This window comes from Suricata suricatta, chromosome 3 (genome assembly GCF_006229205.1).
Source record: "Suricata suricatta isolate VVHF042 chromosome 3, meerkat_22Aug2017_6uvM2_HiC, whole genome shotgun sequence".
Taxonomy (NCBI): Eukaryota; Metazoa; Chordata; class Mammalia; order Carnivora; family Herpestidae; genus Suricata; species Suricata suricatta.
The window spans coordinates 18,508,860-18,525,529 of NC_043702.1; the positions used below are offsets into that span (position 1 = coordinate 18,508,860).

Here is a 16,670-nt window from a genome sequence, read left to right on the forward strand (position 1 = left end):
TCTGTCAACAAAGTCCACTTCCCTTGAGAGAGGCCAAAATGGACAGGTACTCCCTTTCTAAGACTCCCTTATGCTGGAAGTGGCCTTATCATTTACTTCTGACTAATAAGATTCAAGGGCAATAGTGTGATGGTCAATCTCTCTTCTGGGGGAAGAAAAGTTTTGATTTGTAGCATTTGCCAAGCTGTCTGGTGTAAATACTCCCACTGTGGTGATTTCAAGGGTGTTGGTGTTTAGTAAGCAGTTCACAAAAATCTAGGAAATGTAATGATCTGCTTTCACAAGCAGGTACAAACTGGCTTCAGTGCACCATTGCTTAAGAGGAAGTCAGCTGGGGCCAGAGCATGCCTGGGAAGTATTCCTGATTGAAAAAAGAGAGAGAGGGGCACCCGGATGGTTCAGTCAGTTAAGTGTTTGACTCCTGATTTTGGCTCAAGTAATGATCCCAGGGCATGCCTGTCTCAGTCATGGCTTAGTCGATTAAGTAACAATCCCAGGGTCATGGGATCAAGCCTCATGTTGGGCTCTGCACTGAGTGTGGAGTTTGCTTAAGATTCTTTCTCTCTCTCTGCCCTTCTGCCCCACTCATACACACACTCTTTCTAAAATAAAATAAAAGCAATGAAAAGAAAAAGAATAAAGAGAGAGAGACACACACACACCCTTGGTTCTTGCCTTTAAATATGGTTATAGGATATGATGTGACAAAGAGGTAAAAGGTGTGCTCAACTTAGGCAGATGGAGCCAAAGGATAAAGAGGATCTGAGAATAATGAACCCAGAAAGAAATCTAAGCATAAATGGTCAAATGGTTTTCAACAAGGGCACCAAGATGCTTCAATGGGGAAAGGATAGTCTTTCAACAATGGTGCTGAGAAAACTAGATATCCGCATGCACAAGAATGAACTTGATCTCTTCCCTTCCACTATATACAGAAATCAATTCAAAATGAATCAAAGACATAATAACAAAAGCTGAAACTATAAAACTCTTGGAAGAAAATGTAAAGGAAAAGCTTCATTTGGTTTGAGGTTGGGGATGGAGAGAAGTTCAGAGATGAGGTTTAGATCAAGGTTGAGATTGGAGTCAGGGATGAGGTTGGAGTTAGAGGTGATTTGGTGGGGAGCCAGGCAGGAGGTGGCAGCTTGGAACAAGATGGAAGGTCAAAGAAGGAAAATCAGGAATAAGAGGGAATCCAGAACCAGGAGAAGCTGGGAATGGGGTCAGTGAGATTCGGGGAGGTTCAGATGGGTTGGAACCAGGTATGGAATGAGGTGTAGGAACGGAATGAGTGTGGCGAGTCTCAGGGAGAGAGTCATCACTGGAGTGAATGCTCAGAGGTTACTACTGTAGTCTAGTCAGTGGTTGGAGCAAAAAGACGTCATTGGGAGAGTCACCATTTTCTGGGATCATTGTCTACAATGCTTTTCTGGGGGCCAAGATGGAGGTGCCTCGGCCTATCCAGCTGAAGCTTTTCAATGGGGTTGATGAGAAGGAGTTAGGGCTCAAGCCCTAGGGGATAGATTTGGTACGGAAAGAAGAAAAATGCAGAAATCCAGGGAGGAAGGCTGGATACTGGGGATGGGAACCTCCCCTTTCTCTGCCTCCCTCTTTCCCTCCCCTGATGCCCTCCTGCCTTCTCCAACTGCATGCCTAAATGCCCATCTTCTTCATCCTCTGCTGTTCCATAGACAGCTCTGTCAGGGCTTCAGTAAGTAAATATGGATCCCCATTGGGCCTGGGAAAATACAAATGACTAATACATGCCTGAAAAGATGCTTGGCCTCGCTAGTAACCTGGTAAGTGGGGATCAAACAGCAATAAAGTATTTTAAAGGTGTTTTAAATAAGAAGGGATATACAGTGGACTCTCGAACAACACTGGTTTGAATTGTGTGGGTCCACTTATAGGAGGATTTAAAAAAATAAATACAATACTGTAAATGTATTTTCCTCCTGATTTAAAAAAATATTTTTGGGGCACCTGAGTGGCTCAGTCGGTTAAGCGTCTGACTTCAGCTCAGGTCATGATCTCACAGTTTGTGAGTCTGAACCCCATGTTGGGCTCTGTGCTGACAGTTCAGTGCCTGGATCCTGCTTCTGACTCCGTGTCTCCCTCTCTCTCTACTCCTCCTCTACCCTCTCTTTCTCTCTCTCTCTCTCTCAAAATGAATAAATGTTGAAAATTTGTTTTTAAAAAGCTTTAAAAATATTTAAATACAATCTACATGAGGCTCACACTCCTGGGACTCAACTTGGGGGTCACACTCATGACCCCAAGACCAAGAGTCCCATGCTCTACTAACTGAGCAAGACAGGCACCCCCTCATGATTTTCTTTTTTAATGTTTATTTATTTTGAGAGAGAGAGAGAAAGAGTGAAGGCAAGAGGGGAAGACAAGCAGACAGAGAGGGAAAGAGAATCCCAAGCAGTCTCTGCACTGTCAGTGCAGAGCTCGACACAGGGCTCAATTTCACAAACTGTGAGATCATGACCTGAGCTGAAATCAAGAGTCAGACGCTTAACTAAGCTACCCTGGTGCTCCCCCTCCCCCATGATTTTCTTAATAACATTTTCTCTAGCTTATTTTATTGTAAGAATACAGTATGTAATATATATAACATACAAAATGTGTGTTAGTCTACTACTTTTATTATTGGTAAGGCTTCCGGTCAACAGTATGCTGTTAGCAGTTAAGATTTTGGGGAGCCAAAAGTTACACATAGATTTTTGAGTGCATGGTGTGGGGTGGGGTCAGTGTCCCTAACCCTGTGTGGTTTAAGGGTCAACTATAGTCAGAACTCCCTCCAAACAAGGGCAAAATTATTCAATTAGATTTTCAATGCAGTGTAATTCTCGGGGTATAGCTTAGGACATAAATGATTTGGATTTCAGATCAGTAACAATGTCAGGATGTGGGTACTGAAATAACACCGTATACTGAAATAACAAAAACGAGTTTTTAAACCACTAGATAGGATAAGGATTAGATATAGGTCAAGGTCAGGGAGATGGTTCACCTCAGAAAGGACTTAGTGTCCAGGGTGGGGCTGGGATCAGAGATGAGGTGCATCATTGGAGGGGACTCAGGTGTCAGAGAGGGTGGAGAGCCAGGGATGGGAGTAGGTTAGGGTTGTGGGAAACATCAAGATAGAGTGGGGGACAGGGATTGAGATGTGAATGTATGTTCTGCTTAATGTTTTCTAATTTTAAATTTTGAAAATTTGTCTTGGGAGCACCTGGCTAGTTCAGTGAGAAGAGCATGTGACTCTTGATCTCAGGGTTCTGAGTTCAAACCCCACATTAGGTGTAGAGATTACTAAAAGTGAATGAATGAATGGATGAATGAATTAACTTAAATAAAGTATATCAAGTTAAAAAAAAAAAGAGAATTTGTTTTGTAGGCTTGGTTAAAATTTTCCAGCCTCCATGTACTTATGTTGAATTATACTATTTTCCCCAACCCTAGTTACAATTCTGACCGACCATGGCCCCCTCAGCAACCCTTGCCCTCAGTTCAGTGGCCGGTTCTTGCTAATTCCAGCAAAAACATTAATTCAGAGTCTGGGTTTTATTTTATAGGGGTTTAAGATGGCCTTTTTCAGTGCAACTTGCATTTGAACTAGGGTCTTTCAGAGGCCGAAAAGTCTCACGGATGCAGTCAAAATAAAAGGACCGCCTCCTCTTTGGTCTAAGGGCCTTCCCGGAGATGTGTCTTTTCTGAGGTGACCACTAATCAAGAAATCATGATGGACTACAGCCTTTCGCTGCAGAAGTTGGAGCAGCCCGAGATCTGTGGGTTTGGCGCTTCTAGAAAATCCCAAGTGGCTAACACCTCTGTTCTTAACACAGCTGTTTGTATCCATCCTGGTATTCTGTGTTTAAACTCAAGATCCTTCTTCCAACCTTGAGAGGAAACATGAATTAAAGAATTAAAAATATGTAAAATAAACAGAGTATGTTTCAGACTTTCTAAACTTAGTTTTCTTAAAGAAATCAAAGTATTTCATGTACATTGTTTTAACGACGTGAAATAGCTTTATAAAGCTTATAATGAACATTAGTAGCAACCCTCCTGGACTACTCCTTGCAGGGAAAGACAGCAGCTTTCAGCTCTCATAGCCGTTTCATTTAATGGTGCTGTACATTTAAAAAAATTTATTTATTTATTTATTTTGAGGGTGGAGGGACAGAAAGAGAGGGAGAGCGAGGGTCCCAAGCAGGCTCTGCTCTGTCAGCACAGAGCCCAATTCGGGGCTTGAACTCATGAACTGTGAGATCATGACCTGAGCCAAAGTCAGGAGTTGGTCACTTAAACGAAGGGGCCGCTCAGGCACCCCAATAGTGGTATACGTGTTTCTGAATATCACACTTATTCAGCTGGTTCTTGATTCCTACCGCCCCCCCCAGGTTTAGATATCATTTATTGACTTCTGAGGATTTAACACTTTCTCAAATTCTCTCCAGCAATTACTGCTGTCCAAGCAAACACAAATCAAATACTGCCTCTCCCATTATCTCAGGACACATAACCGCATTTTCTGGCCAAATCAACATTCAATGTTTTTGTTATAATGACTATGTAAAAAATTATTCGTAGTTGGGTACAATGTTTACATATTCTTTCTTTGTACAAGTTCTATTTTCCCTGGAATTAACAATAGGATTTTCCACTAATTCTCATTACATCATTCTCAAATATCTCCCTCAATATATTAATATTCATTAGCTAATCTATATACATCTTTTTCTTTCTTGGAAACTTCTTTCCTGGAGCCCTTCATAGTCCTGTTTTCGAATTGGACAGTTTGACTCTCCAGGCCTGGGTTTTTTTTTTTTTTTTTCTAAATTGCTTTAACTACATTTCCAGATAGATTTTATTTTATTTTATTTAAAATTTTTTTAAATGTTTATTTTTGAGAGACAGAGCACAAGCAGGGGAGGGACAGAGAGAGAGGGAGACACAGAATCGGAAGCAGGCTCCAGGTTCTGAGCTGTCAGCACAGAACCTGACACAAGGCTTGAACTCATGAATTGTGAGATCATGACCGGAGCCCAAGTCAGATGCTTAACTGACTAGCCACTCAGGCATTCCATTAATATGGATTATTTTGAATCTGCAGGTCAATTTGGAAAAAATTGACATCTTAACAGTATTGAGTTTTCCAATCTATAACATGGTCTCTTTCTCCAGTTTTTTATGTTTTTTCTTATAAAAATTTTTGAAAATGTTATTTTTTTTCAGAGAGACAGAGTGTGAGCAGGAGAGGGGCAGAGAGAGAAAGAGACACAATTCAAACCACAGAGCCCAATGCAGGGTTTGAACTCACAAGCTCTGAGATCATGACCTGAGCAGAAGTCAGATGCTTAACTGACTGAGCCACCCAGGCGCCCCTATGTCTTTTCCTTAAAAAAATTGTTTGTTTGTAATTTGAGAGAGACAGAGAGAGTGTGAGCAAGGGAGGGGCAGAGAGAGAGAGGGAGAGAGAATCCCAACCAGGCTCCAGGCTTAGTATGGAGCTGGAATCAGGGCTTGATCCCATGACCCTGAGATGATGACCTGAGCTGAAATCAGGAGTCAGATGCTTAACTGACTGGCCCACCCAGGCACCCCAACCAGGTTTTTATGTGTTTTCTACTGTATGAAATGTTGTGTAGTTTTCAGTACATAGATCTTATACCTATTTTGTTAAATTTATCCCTAAGTATTTTATGGTTATTTTGATGCTTTTATAAATGGTATTTAAAATTTTTCCAGTTTATTTTTCTTACCAGTATATAGAAATATAACTGCATTATATATATGACCTTGTATTCTGGGACCTCAGTAAACTCTCTTGTTAATTTCAGTGGTTTCATTTTTAAAGATCCTTTGGATCTTATAAGTACATAATCATGTCATCTGAGAATGAAGACAGTTTCAGTTCTTTCTTTTTTAAAATTTCTTTTAGTGGGGCACCTGGGTGGCTCAGTTGGTTGAGTGTCCGACATCAGCCCAGGTCATGATCTCATGGTTTGTGAGTTTGAGGCCGTCTTCGGGCTTGCTTCTGTCAGCACAGAGCCCGCTTCAGATCTTCTGTTCCTCTCTCTCTCTGTCCTTCTCTGTCTCCTGCTCTCACTCTGAAAAATAAAGCATTACATTTTTTTAAAATAAAGAAAAGAAAATAAAATGTCTTTTATTCATTTTTCTTGCCTTAAATCGTTGTCCAGGACCTCCAGTACAATGCTGAGTAGAAGTTGTAAGAGTTGAACATCCTTGCCCTGTTCCTAGTCTTAGGGAAGCATTCAAACTTTCTCCATTAAATATGATGTTAGCTAAAGGTTTTCCAGAGTGGATCTTTATCAGGTTGAGGAAGTTCCTTTCATGAATGGGTATTAAATCTTCCCCTTTGTTTGAGTGCATGGTTCTGGTGCTTTACTGCTTACCATTACTACTGCTTTGTGACCAAGGGCGGATTTCTTCGTTTTCTTCTACTACCTTATAAAATGTGGATAATAGCAATGCTCAGCTAAAATCTACGAGGATTAAATTAAGTGAGCACACGTACACCCACATAGCATTTGGAAGATTGTCTAGCACACAATACGTGCTATATAAATATCATCTGTCATCATTATTTTGGCTTGTCCTTTATTTTGCTGGATTACTGGCTCTTGGTAAGAAAGGATATATGGGAAATGACTTTTTGGAGACCTTGAATTTCCAAAAAAAGCTTTTATTCGGCTCCACACTGAATCAGTTATTTGGCTGAGGATTGAATTCTAGAAGTCTACACAGGGGAAGTGTCATGGCTGTCTTTGCTGGAGCTCTCCTGGGTCACATGGCTCAGACATTTTTTGTTATTGTTGTTATTTCTTAGTTCTGGTTTCCACACAGTTTCAAAGGGCAGATTTGTGTCCTCACCATTCGTCACTCAGGATTGGGATTTGAGACTGTCCCCCAGGTGGCTCTCTTTTCCCTGTGGCCTAGGGCAGGCAGTTCACTTAGAGATCATATCTCAGGGCTAGCTGGTATTTTTCTATCTCCAGACAAGGGTGGGCCAACTCTTTCCTGGTTCTTAGCCTTTTGCTGGGAAACCAGTTCCAGTTCCCTACTGCAGGGTCTGTAGACTTACTGTAGACCTTCTGCTGTTACTATTCCCAACGATAAGGTACGTGACCAGTCCTGGCATCCTTCTGGGTGCCTGTGGCTTTAAGTTCTCCCTAATAAGTCCAAACATCTCTAAGTTCCTCTTCTCTCTCTTTCTCTCTTTCTCTCTCTCTCTCTCCTTTGGCTTTTAATCTCAGGTATATCCTTAAAAACTTAAAAATACACGTTATCCAACATTTCTGTGTAGATTGTGCATGTGTGTGTGTGTTTGTGCATTTGTGTATTGTTGTTGTTGTTGCTGCTGCTACTGTTGTTTCCTATGCCTCCTCAGTCTACCATCATGATGGGATATCAGTAAAAATTCAACCATCACATGAAATAAAAACATAGTGTCCCTTCTTGTGCTCTACTTCTTTTCAGTGAAGACAAACATTGTTACAACTTTCTTCCAATACATTTTAAGTGTCAACCTGGAAGACACATTGACCAGATTTCTAGCTAACTCACAGTGTGATGTGCATGTGTGTGTTGGAGGCAAATGACCCTGTGTTATCCCAGAATGATCACCCTCTTCCTTCAGCCAGGTTCATGTTGGGGCTGTGGGAGAAGTAAGATATAAAGGTAAGTAGGAAGGTGCTTCTGAAGAAATCCAGTCATTTCCGACATGGGAAGAAATTGTATTGCCCAACAGAAACATGAGGCCACATCCGTACCTCTTTTGGGTCCCATGTTGTAAACAAGGCTGCCTTCCTGAAAGGGCTGGCTTTGTTCCAACTTTGAAAGTGTTGAGGGTGAGAGGGGCACTTGTGGGGAAGAGCACTGGGTGTTATATGGAAACCAATTTGGCAATAAACTATTTAAAAAAAACCCTAAATAAACATTATCATATTAAAAAAAAAAAAGAAAGTGTTGAGGGTGAAGCAAGACTAAGGACGCAGTGCAGGATTCCCTACTTTGACTGTGTCCTGTGCCCTCCTCTTCACTGGGATCTTGATGAACTTAGCATGTCCCATCCCCTGTGCACATTGACTGAGGTGTTTTAGAAAACATACATTAGTAAGGGTTGAATAACCAGTTATTGGATTATGTATCAAATGCCCACTATGCACCCAACTTCGTGTTAGTTCCTTAAGACAAGGGCACATACCATAGAAATGAAATGTAGGGGACAAAGGAAACTTGTGAATGGAGGATATGTGAAAAGTTATGAAATTTCCTGTAGCGTGGTGGTGACCAGAACAAAGGGATCTATCTGGGGGTCCTATTGTACTACAAGCCTGGGGAAATGCTTCTCATTACATAAAAGAGAAAGAAAAGAAAGAATTAGCAGCTGGGTGACTCTGGATAGTCACCTAAACTTTCTGAACCTCAGTTTCCTCTTCATTGAAATGAGGTTTGGGTAGGTAAGCTCACTTCCAGTTCTAAGAGGTGATCTAAACCTAAGAGTCTACTGAGAAGTCGACATGCCTCTATAGTTGTGCAGATGTATGGTTCACGTAAACCTGATAAGAAACTTATCTTTGTTCGGTCATGATCATTAGTGATTAGGTACATCAGAGAAGGCCACTGTGGGCTTTCCAGGCAGCTGCTGACCAGGCCTAACATGAGGCGTTTCAAAGAGGCCTCCCTTCTATCCCTTGCTCTCCCCTCTTTCCTCCTTTCTCCCTCCTTCCCTTTCAATATCTTCTTTTCTCATCTATCAGCAATTCATTCCTTTGGGTTAGGCAGGTCATCTGGAAAAAGGGCAAATGCCCCTGGATGAGGGAAATACTTTTCTTTCAGTCATTAAGCCTAGAACAAAAATGGTTGATGGGGCGCCTGGGTGGCTCAGTCTGTTAAGCACATGACTTCGGCACAGGTCATGATCTCACGGTTGGTGGTTCGAGCCCCACATAGGGCTCTGTGCTAACAGCTCAGAGCCTGGAGCCTGCTTCGGATTCTGTGTCTCCTTCTCTCTCTGCCCACCCCACCTTGCTCATGCTCTGTCTCTCTGTCTCTGTCTCGCAAAAATAATTTAAAAATGTTAAAAAAATTTTTAAAATGGTTGGAATCATTCTCTCACAGAGAAGACTCTCTCCTTCTGAGCCTTCAAGGTCATGAGAAACTTGCATGCTGCAATTTGACATGTCATCTTAGTCTGTTGCTAACAGATATGTCTTCTAATTGAAAACCTACTCTGTGCCATGGACTGTGAAAAGCACTTCTTACATTCACTATTTCATTTAACGCTCACCGAGACCTTATGTTAGGAATGATTACTATTCCCATTTTACAGATTAAAGAAATAAGACTCAAGGAGATTAAGTACCTTGCTCAAGGTAACACAGCAGCAGGTAAGTGGCAAAACTGGAGATTAAATCAAGGACTAAGTGCTTTCAGAGTCTGAGCTCTCAACTGCTCACGGTAGGTGGTAAAGCACTGCAGTAAAGCGAGAGCCCTGTGGGACTTTGAGTCAGGCTTGGTCTTGGTCTATTCTGACTTCTATAATCTTGAGCAAGTAACTTCACTTCTCTGAACTCCTGTCTCCTTGACGCGATAATAGCATTAGATGCTTGTGAAGGCTCAAGGTAATATGTGCCCGACTCTAGGAATAGACCAGGACCTTGACAAATGGTGGACATTATCATCAGAGCAGAGTCTTGGAAGGGTAGCTCAGTTGAAGAACTAGCAAGTGTCCTCAAACCTTCTATCTTTAATGGTAGTGCTTCCTGTTTGATGTCACAGGGGCTGGAGGCTAAGAGGAGAGTTGGTATATACTACTTTCAAAGGCATCAGACCATTTTGAGGTGAAAGGACAGAGCTTGGAAACGGGATCAATGGTCTTGCTTCATGTTCCTACAACAACCATTTTTTCTCTTTTCCTGAATCATCCCCATTAGCGTATAAGCTCCCTTCTTATACGCCCCTTCACCCCACATTCCTGTCAGCTATGGTCCTATTTCTCTGCTCCACTTTGCAACTAAGGTCTGAGTCTTATGGCTCAAGGGACACTTCAAACCCATGAAGGGAGATGAGGGACATTTAGCAGAGTGTCTGTTGGAACCTGACCTGGGCCACTCTGGGGGTTTATGTAAGTCTGAGCACACCTGAAAGGAACATGAGGTCAAGGGCTTTTTAGGAAGTGTGCTCATTCCTAAGTCCATGGGCCTGAGGAGGGTAATGAGTCAGAATTGGGGGCAATGGGAGCGGGCACTGTGGTTAAGACCATGGACTCTGGCCCATGGATTCTCTCCTAAGTGTTAGGGAGATGAGGCTGGGAGAGAAAATGAAAAACGCTGGGAGAGTTTGCTGGTACAAGCAACATTATCAGGGAAACTGGCCTTGTTCTTTCTAGGTGGCCAGGCTGGAATTGGCAGAGGATGAAGTCCAGCTTGATGAGAAGGCCAAGGAGCCTTAAAGGGGCAGGTGAGAAGACAGTCCCAAGGAGGTTCCCTGAGGTGAAAATCACAGCTTGCTCATGGGGTGTCTACATACAGGTTGTAAGCAAAGAAAGAGCTCAAGAAGAAAATGGTGGTCAGATTTCTAAGCCAGCCAGTAAAAGAGGAGGGCATTATTTCTCCACATACCTCACTTTCTCCTTTTTAAAGGTGTTTTATCTCTAGTCTCCTGCTTTCCTTCTGTGTCTTTGTCTTTTCAGTCACTTAGAAGGCTCCTCTTCCTCTCCTAGACTCTTAAATGCTAGCATTCTTCCAGATCCCATTGTTCCCCTTTTCCTGCCTTTTATCTATCATCATCTTTCCCTGGGTGATGTTATCTACCCCCATGGCCTTAATGATCTGCCACCTCTGTGAAAATGTTATTTAAAAATGTATTTCTAGGCTAGCCATTTTTCCTGGGCTTCCCCAACTAAAATTTCCAAAGCACATCGACGTGCCTACTTGGACCTCACCATAAATCCAAAATGAAAGCCGGTGTCTTCTCTCCAAAACTTGCTTCCTTCAAGCTGTTTGTCCAAGCAGCAGGTGGAAGAAAATTTTTTGACCCATTCTCTCTTTCTTGTTTCCTCACCACTACCTTGATGGCCAAGTCCTGTTGTCTTGCCCCTTAAAGATCTCTTAATCTCTACCTCCATTGCCATACTTTACCCAGATTTTCACCATGTCTGCTATAGCCTCCTGACTGGACTCCTGCCTGATCCCCTAGCCCTCTGGGTCCATTCACACACCACTCATGGAACAGTCTGATTGCATTATTTATCAGTTGGAGACTTTTCCAGCTTTGCTTGTGGGACAAAGCTCCAACATTTTGGCATAGCACTCAAGACCTCCTGAGGTTTGGCCATGCCTACTGGCCCAGTCCTATCTTTCCTATCCCCACATCTGTTCTGACCTTTGCTTTGGCTCAACTGTTTCCCTTAAATTTCTCCTAATACATAATGTTGTCTGCTTTAGTTTCGATTTCTTTGGTCGGAAGTAACAGAAACTTGCTTTAAAGAGACTGAAACCTAAAAAGAATTTAGTGGAAGGGTTATCTGATGGAACCCAAAGGTCAGGAGATTCCAAGAGGGGCCAGAACAAGAAGCAGGAAGGCAGTTCTTCTCTTGGGCTCTCTTTCTTTGGGAGCTGCTGGGTTTTCACCTCTGCTTCATTTAGCAGGTCTGTTTCACTCTTCTTTCTAGGCATACCAGCTTTCTCTGCTTCTTTCTGCCCATGGCTACTCCATAAGAGAGTTTATATCATCCCAAATCAATTGGAAATTCCAGGAAACATCCCAAGCTTCCATTTCCAGACAAGCAACTCTTGTTGGCCGAGCTTTGGCCATGGAGGAAACTTCTGGTAGAAACACACATAGCTTCATAAGGGAGTCTTGGGTGATACCCTCAAAGAGGTATCTAAACTCTCACTGCTGAGCATTTGCATATACTATTCCCTTTCCTGAATGCCCTTCCTTGAATCTCCATCTACTAAATTCTACTCATCCATCAAAAGTTAGCTCAAAATTTAAACTGTTTTGAAAGCCTCCCTACACTGAGTTATGAGACCCTTCATGTGTTCCCATAAAATTACTGTATATCTTGACTTGAATGCTTATTGCATTTGGATTATGTTCATTAATTTCCTCTGTTTTTCCATTAGACCATAGGATCTCAGGAGTAGGCACTGAATCTGTCCACCTCTCTTAATTTTTTAATTTAATGTTATTTATTTTGGAGAGAGAGAGAGAGTGAGAGAGAGTGAGTCTGAGCAAGAGGGGAGGGGGCAGAGAGGGAGACACAGAATCTGAAGGAGGCTCCAGGCTCTAAACTGTCAGCACAGAGCCCACGTGGGGCTCAGACTCATGGAGTGTGAGATCATGACTTGAGCCAAAGTCAGACACTTAACCGACTGAGCCATCCAGGCTCCCCTGTTCACCTCTTTTTAGATTCGGGGGAAGAGTGAGGTCTCAAATGAGGATAGATCAACTTTTAAATGAATGAAGAGAACAGCGGATTAGTCTCCATCTGCCACATGTAGGGACTTGTCAGGGCAGGCCTCAGGCATATGACGGGAGAAGAGACAATGCCGCACTTATTCCAATGGCTGCGTGTTCTTCTACTGTTCATCAGAGTCCTGTGAGTGTCAGCCTCAGGAAGCTGAGGAATTTAGGATTAGTGTTCTGCAAGTTTACAGGCTTCTGACTTCCTAGATAAAAACTGCCTAATCTGACTTATTAGCTGGTATAAGAAAATGAATGGCTACAAGAAGAACAGATTGGCTGGCAGAATAGATTTTAAAAATGTCACCACCTTCATAGGACAGGCAAGTTGATAGTGGCTGTGTTCATTTTATATTAAAACTATAGCTGGGAACGCATTTGAACTTTATTATGACTGTTGCTGTGCATAAAGTTTAGCCCCAATTACTACCTCTGTAAAGTTGGAGCAAAATTAAATATTTAAATAAAAATTAATAGCTAACATTTACGAGCATTTACCATGCTCTATTACTGGGCTAAGTGCTTTTTTAAAATATGTTTTTTTAAAACAGTTTATTTAGTTTGAGAGAGAGAGAGAGCAAGAGAGAGCACACTTACTCACACGAGCAGGAAATAGGCAGAGAGAAGGAGAGACAGAATCCTAGGTAGGCTCTATGCCGAAGGCAGGGCTCAAACTCACAAACTGTGAGATCATGACCTGAGCTGTGATCAAGAGTTGGACGTTTAACTGACTGCACCACTCAGGTGATTCTGAGCTAAGAGCTGTTAAAAAACTTTTTAATTTTAATTCCAATTAGTTAACATACAGTGTTGTATTGGTTTTGGATGTATAGCATAGTAATTCCATACATCACCTGGTGCTTATCATGACAAGGGCACTCCTTAACCCCTATCACCTAGCTCCCCCATTCTTTCTTGCTCCTGGCTTTCTCTGGTAACTACCAGTTCGTTCTCTATAATTTAGTATCTGTTCCCTGGGGCGCCTGGGTGGCTCAGTTGGTTACAGCTCAGATCATGATCCAGAGTCCAAGCCCCGCATCAGGCACTGGGAGAAAAAGTCACGGGCACAATCTCGTGAGTCTTGCTGTCAGTCCTATGTGAACTAGTTTCCCTGTTGACCTGACTGGAGGCTTCCTGGTCCAGTGAAGAGGAAAATGGATTGGGAACCTGGTGCTCTGCCTCTGTCACTTGCAGTTCAAGACCTTTGGCAAGGGTCCATCTGCTTTGGGTCTTGAGTCACTCACCTGTCAAGGGGAGTTCAGTCCAGAAAGGGATATTTTTAAGCTCCTTTCCAACAAGACAGTCTAGATTTAGGTAAAGCAGTTCAGGACCATCACTCACAGATGGGCAGGTTTGACACTGGACAGCCTAACAGGGGGAGTGTCATCTGCATAGAGTATAAGGTGAATAACACACTTATATGTATATGCCCTAAGCTCAAGTAGCAGGGTCTTCCCATAAACAGAGGGTTTTTGTGCAACCCTGACCTTGGTCCCTGGGAGCTACTATGACATTGAGAGTCTTGAGCCTTTCAGAAACTCCTTGGGAGTCATGCTTCTGCATTTTGACAACTGAGACCCTTGAGTGAGTGTAGACTTATGGGGTGCCCAAAGTACCAGCTATGCAGTCTAGTGTAGCAAATCCCTTAGCATAATGCTGGACATCCGAGAAAGCCCACTAGAAATGTTAGCTGGTATTATTACTGTAGTGGAATAGAGAAAAAACAACGGGTCAGATCCCCTCATGGGATTCAAGAGTTTGACCCAATCTCTGAGGTGGCTTGGCATAGAGCCAGCTTTGATAGGAAGCTGACCGTGCTGTTTATGGCCAGGGGAACATGTCTGACATCAGACCTTGCAAGGCTCTGTTGAGAAATCAGTTGTGTGTCTATCTTTTCGGGGAAGGTGACTTGTGAATGTCTCTGAGGCTGCTGGGGGAGGGGCCTTGAGTTGGGAATGTGATCTCCGTTCTTCCCACTCTCCCTCCCCATCCCCACATCTGTTCTACTTTGGGCGGATGGAATGGTCAGAAGGGGGCTGAAATGCAAGTCCACCTTGCTTTGGGTTAGAAGTCAGCGGGAGTTGGAGGGTGTTAGAAACTGGAAGCATACATGGAGAGAGAGAGAAAGTAGAATATAACCTGCAAGGGAAAGACTCACTTTCACCCAAACAATTCTAATTGCAACAGTGCATTTCTCATCTCTGGTTTGGACAGCTCTGCCACCACTGCTTCTGGTCAGTGGGTTTTAAACTTGAGTCTTGATCATACTCATCTGGGACTCCAGAATCCCAGGACCCCACCCTCAACTATTCAGATTCAGTAGGACTGAAACCCTCACCTTACATTCACCTCGAGTTGGAGTTCCATTTATCCACGCTCTGACTTTCTTACCCTGCTTTATGCCATGGGAGGCTGACCGATGGGAACTACCCCAATGGGTTCCCCTGTCCTCTGGATTCTGAGCTCAGCCAGCGGGAACCCTTGTAGGAGGTGAGTGGGCAGAAACTTCAAGTCGGGGCATTCATTCCCCCCGGCTCTGTCCCTGCTAGTTGCTGGGATTGGCTCCTGCCAGGCGGCCCTCATCATACAGCTTTCTCCCTGGGCTCCCGTAATGGCTCCCTTGCCTTACCCCTCAGACCTACGGGAAGTGACAGCTCCCAACTGTTACTGGCCTTGGGGTGTTGCACCATTGCTCACTTTATTTCCCCCAAACCTTCCCCACACGTTATTAAACTCTCATGAGTTTGATAAAAACTCTCTCTCCTTGCCCAGCTCTGGTACACTATCTGGTTCTGCCAGGGTTCTGATCCATTCTGGGGTTGTCCATAGGATGCCTTTTAAGCAGTGAACTCATTTTAAACACAGAGCACTTTTAGAAATACTGCTTCATGGCCTTTCATGCTCTCCAGTTCTTTTTCGATCCCTTAGTGTTTAACTCGAGACTAAGGGGATGTTTTACAATGGCGACTTTACTAGAAAATGAAGTTAAAGAAAAAATAAAAAGACTGTTCAATGAGAAAATATAAAGGCATAGAAACGTATCCACAAAGCCCAGCCTCCTTGTTGGTAAGGAGACTGGGCTTGCGTGCAGCCTGGGATGCCCTCTCTGCAGATAATCAGGCCTCACATTCCCCATTTTTGAGAAAATCCCACCCCAACACTTCGAAACAATGCAAAACTGTATGAATAAATCCTGAATATTACTTTACCGTCCAATTCTCTTTAACTATAATGTCTTTCAATGACTTTGTGTATATCCTCCCAGAGATTTTTCTGAACATTCATAAACCCATATATATTAAGGTTTTTTACAAAAATAAGCCATTTACTACACACACTGTTCTACTTTCCTTTTTTATTCAGGGTGCTTTCTGAAGATCTCTCTGTGTCCGTGCATACAACCGCCTCCTTACTCTTTAAGGATTTTTAAAACAGGTTTACTGACTATCATTTACTCACTATAAACTTTGCCTGCTTCAAGTATATACCATCCAATGACTTTTGGCAATTTTCCAGAGTCGTATGACTATTACCACAATCCAGATCTAGAATTTTCCCTTTGCCCCTAAAGGAAGTCGGGTGCCTGTCTGTGTCCATTCCCTGTTTCCATCCCCATCCCTACCACTCATCTGCTCTCTGTCTCTATAGATTCACCTTTTTCAGACATTTTATGTTGATGGACTCATATGATATGTGATTTTCTCTTCTGGCTTTTTCCACTGAGCACCACGTTTTGACCTTGTTGTTTAAACACTGCATTCAATGTATTCCATGGTGTGGCTGTTCCTTCAAAGCTTACTGAACCCTTTCCCTACTGTTGAACATTTGGGTTGTTTCTAAGCTTTGAGTTTTATAAATAATGCGGTGACAAATATCCTGTATACATGTGTCTACTTATTGGGTATTTCTATAGGGTAGATTTCTAGCATTGTAATTCCTGGATCAGAAGGTATGTGCACTAAAACAGATATGATCAAATTGCCTTCTTTACAGGGTGTGCCTATTTACCCTGCTGCCAAGTGTGGGCAATGACATTGTCTTCTATTCTGATGTTTTCTGACCCCCAAAACTATAGGACGTAGGAGCCTCCCCTTGACTCCCTGCAGCGGCTCCTCCAAATGACCAGAGTTGTCCTTTTGTTTTTCTGATAACTTTCTTCATATTCT

General features: G+C 42.8%; 1 protein-coding gene across 1 annotated transcript in view; it reads left to right on the forward strand.

The window, feature by feature from the left end:
* LOC115286939 (C-X-C chemokine receptor type 2-like) overlaps positions 1 to 15,155 on the forward strand; it is a 17,276-nt gene extending 2,121 nt beyond the window's left edge. Inside the window, exon 4 of the mRNA XM_029933274.1 lies at positions 15,141 to 15,155. Within this exon, the coding sequence (XP_029789134.1) occupies positions 15,141 to 15,155 (15 nt within the window). The remainder of the gene's footprint in view (positions 1 to 15,140) is intronic.
* Positions 15,156 to 16,670: the final 1,515 nt, after the last annotated feature.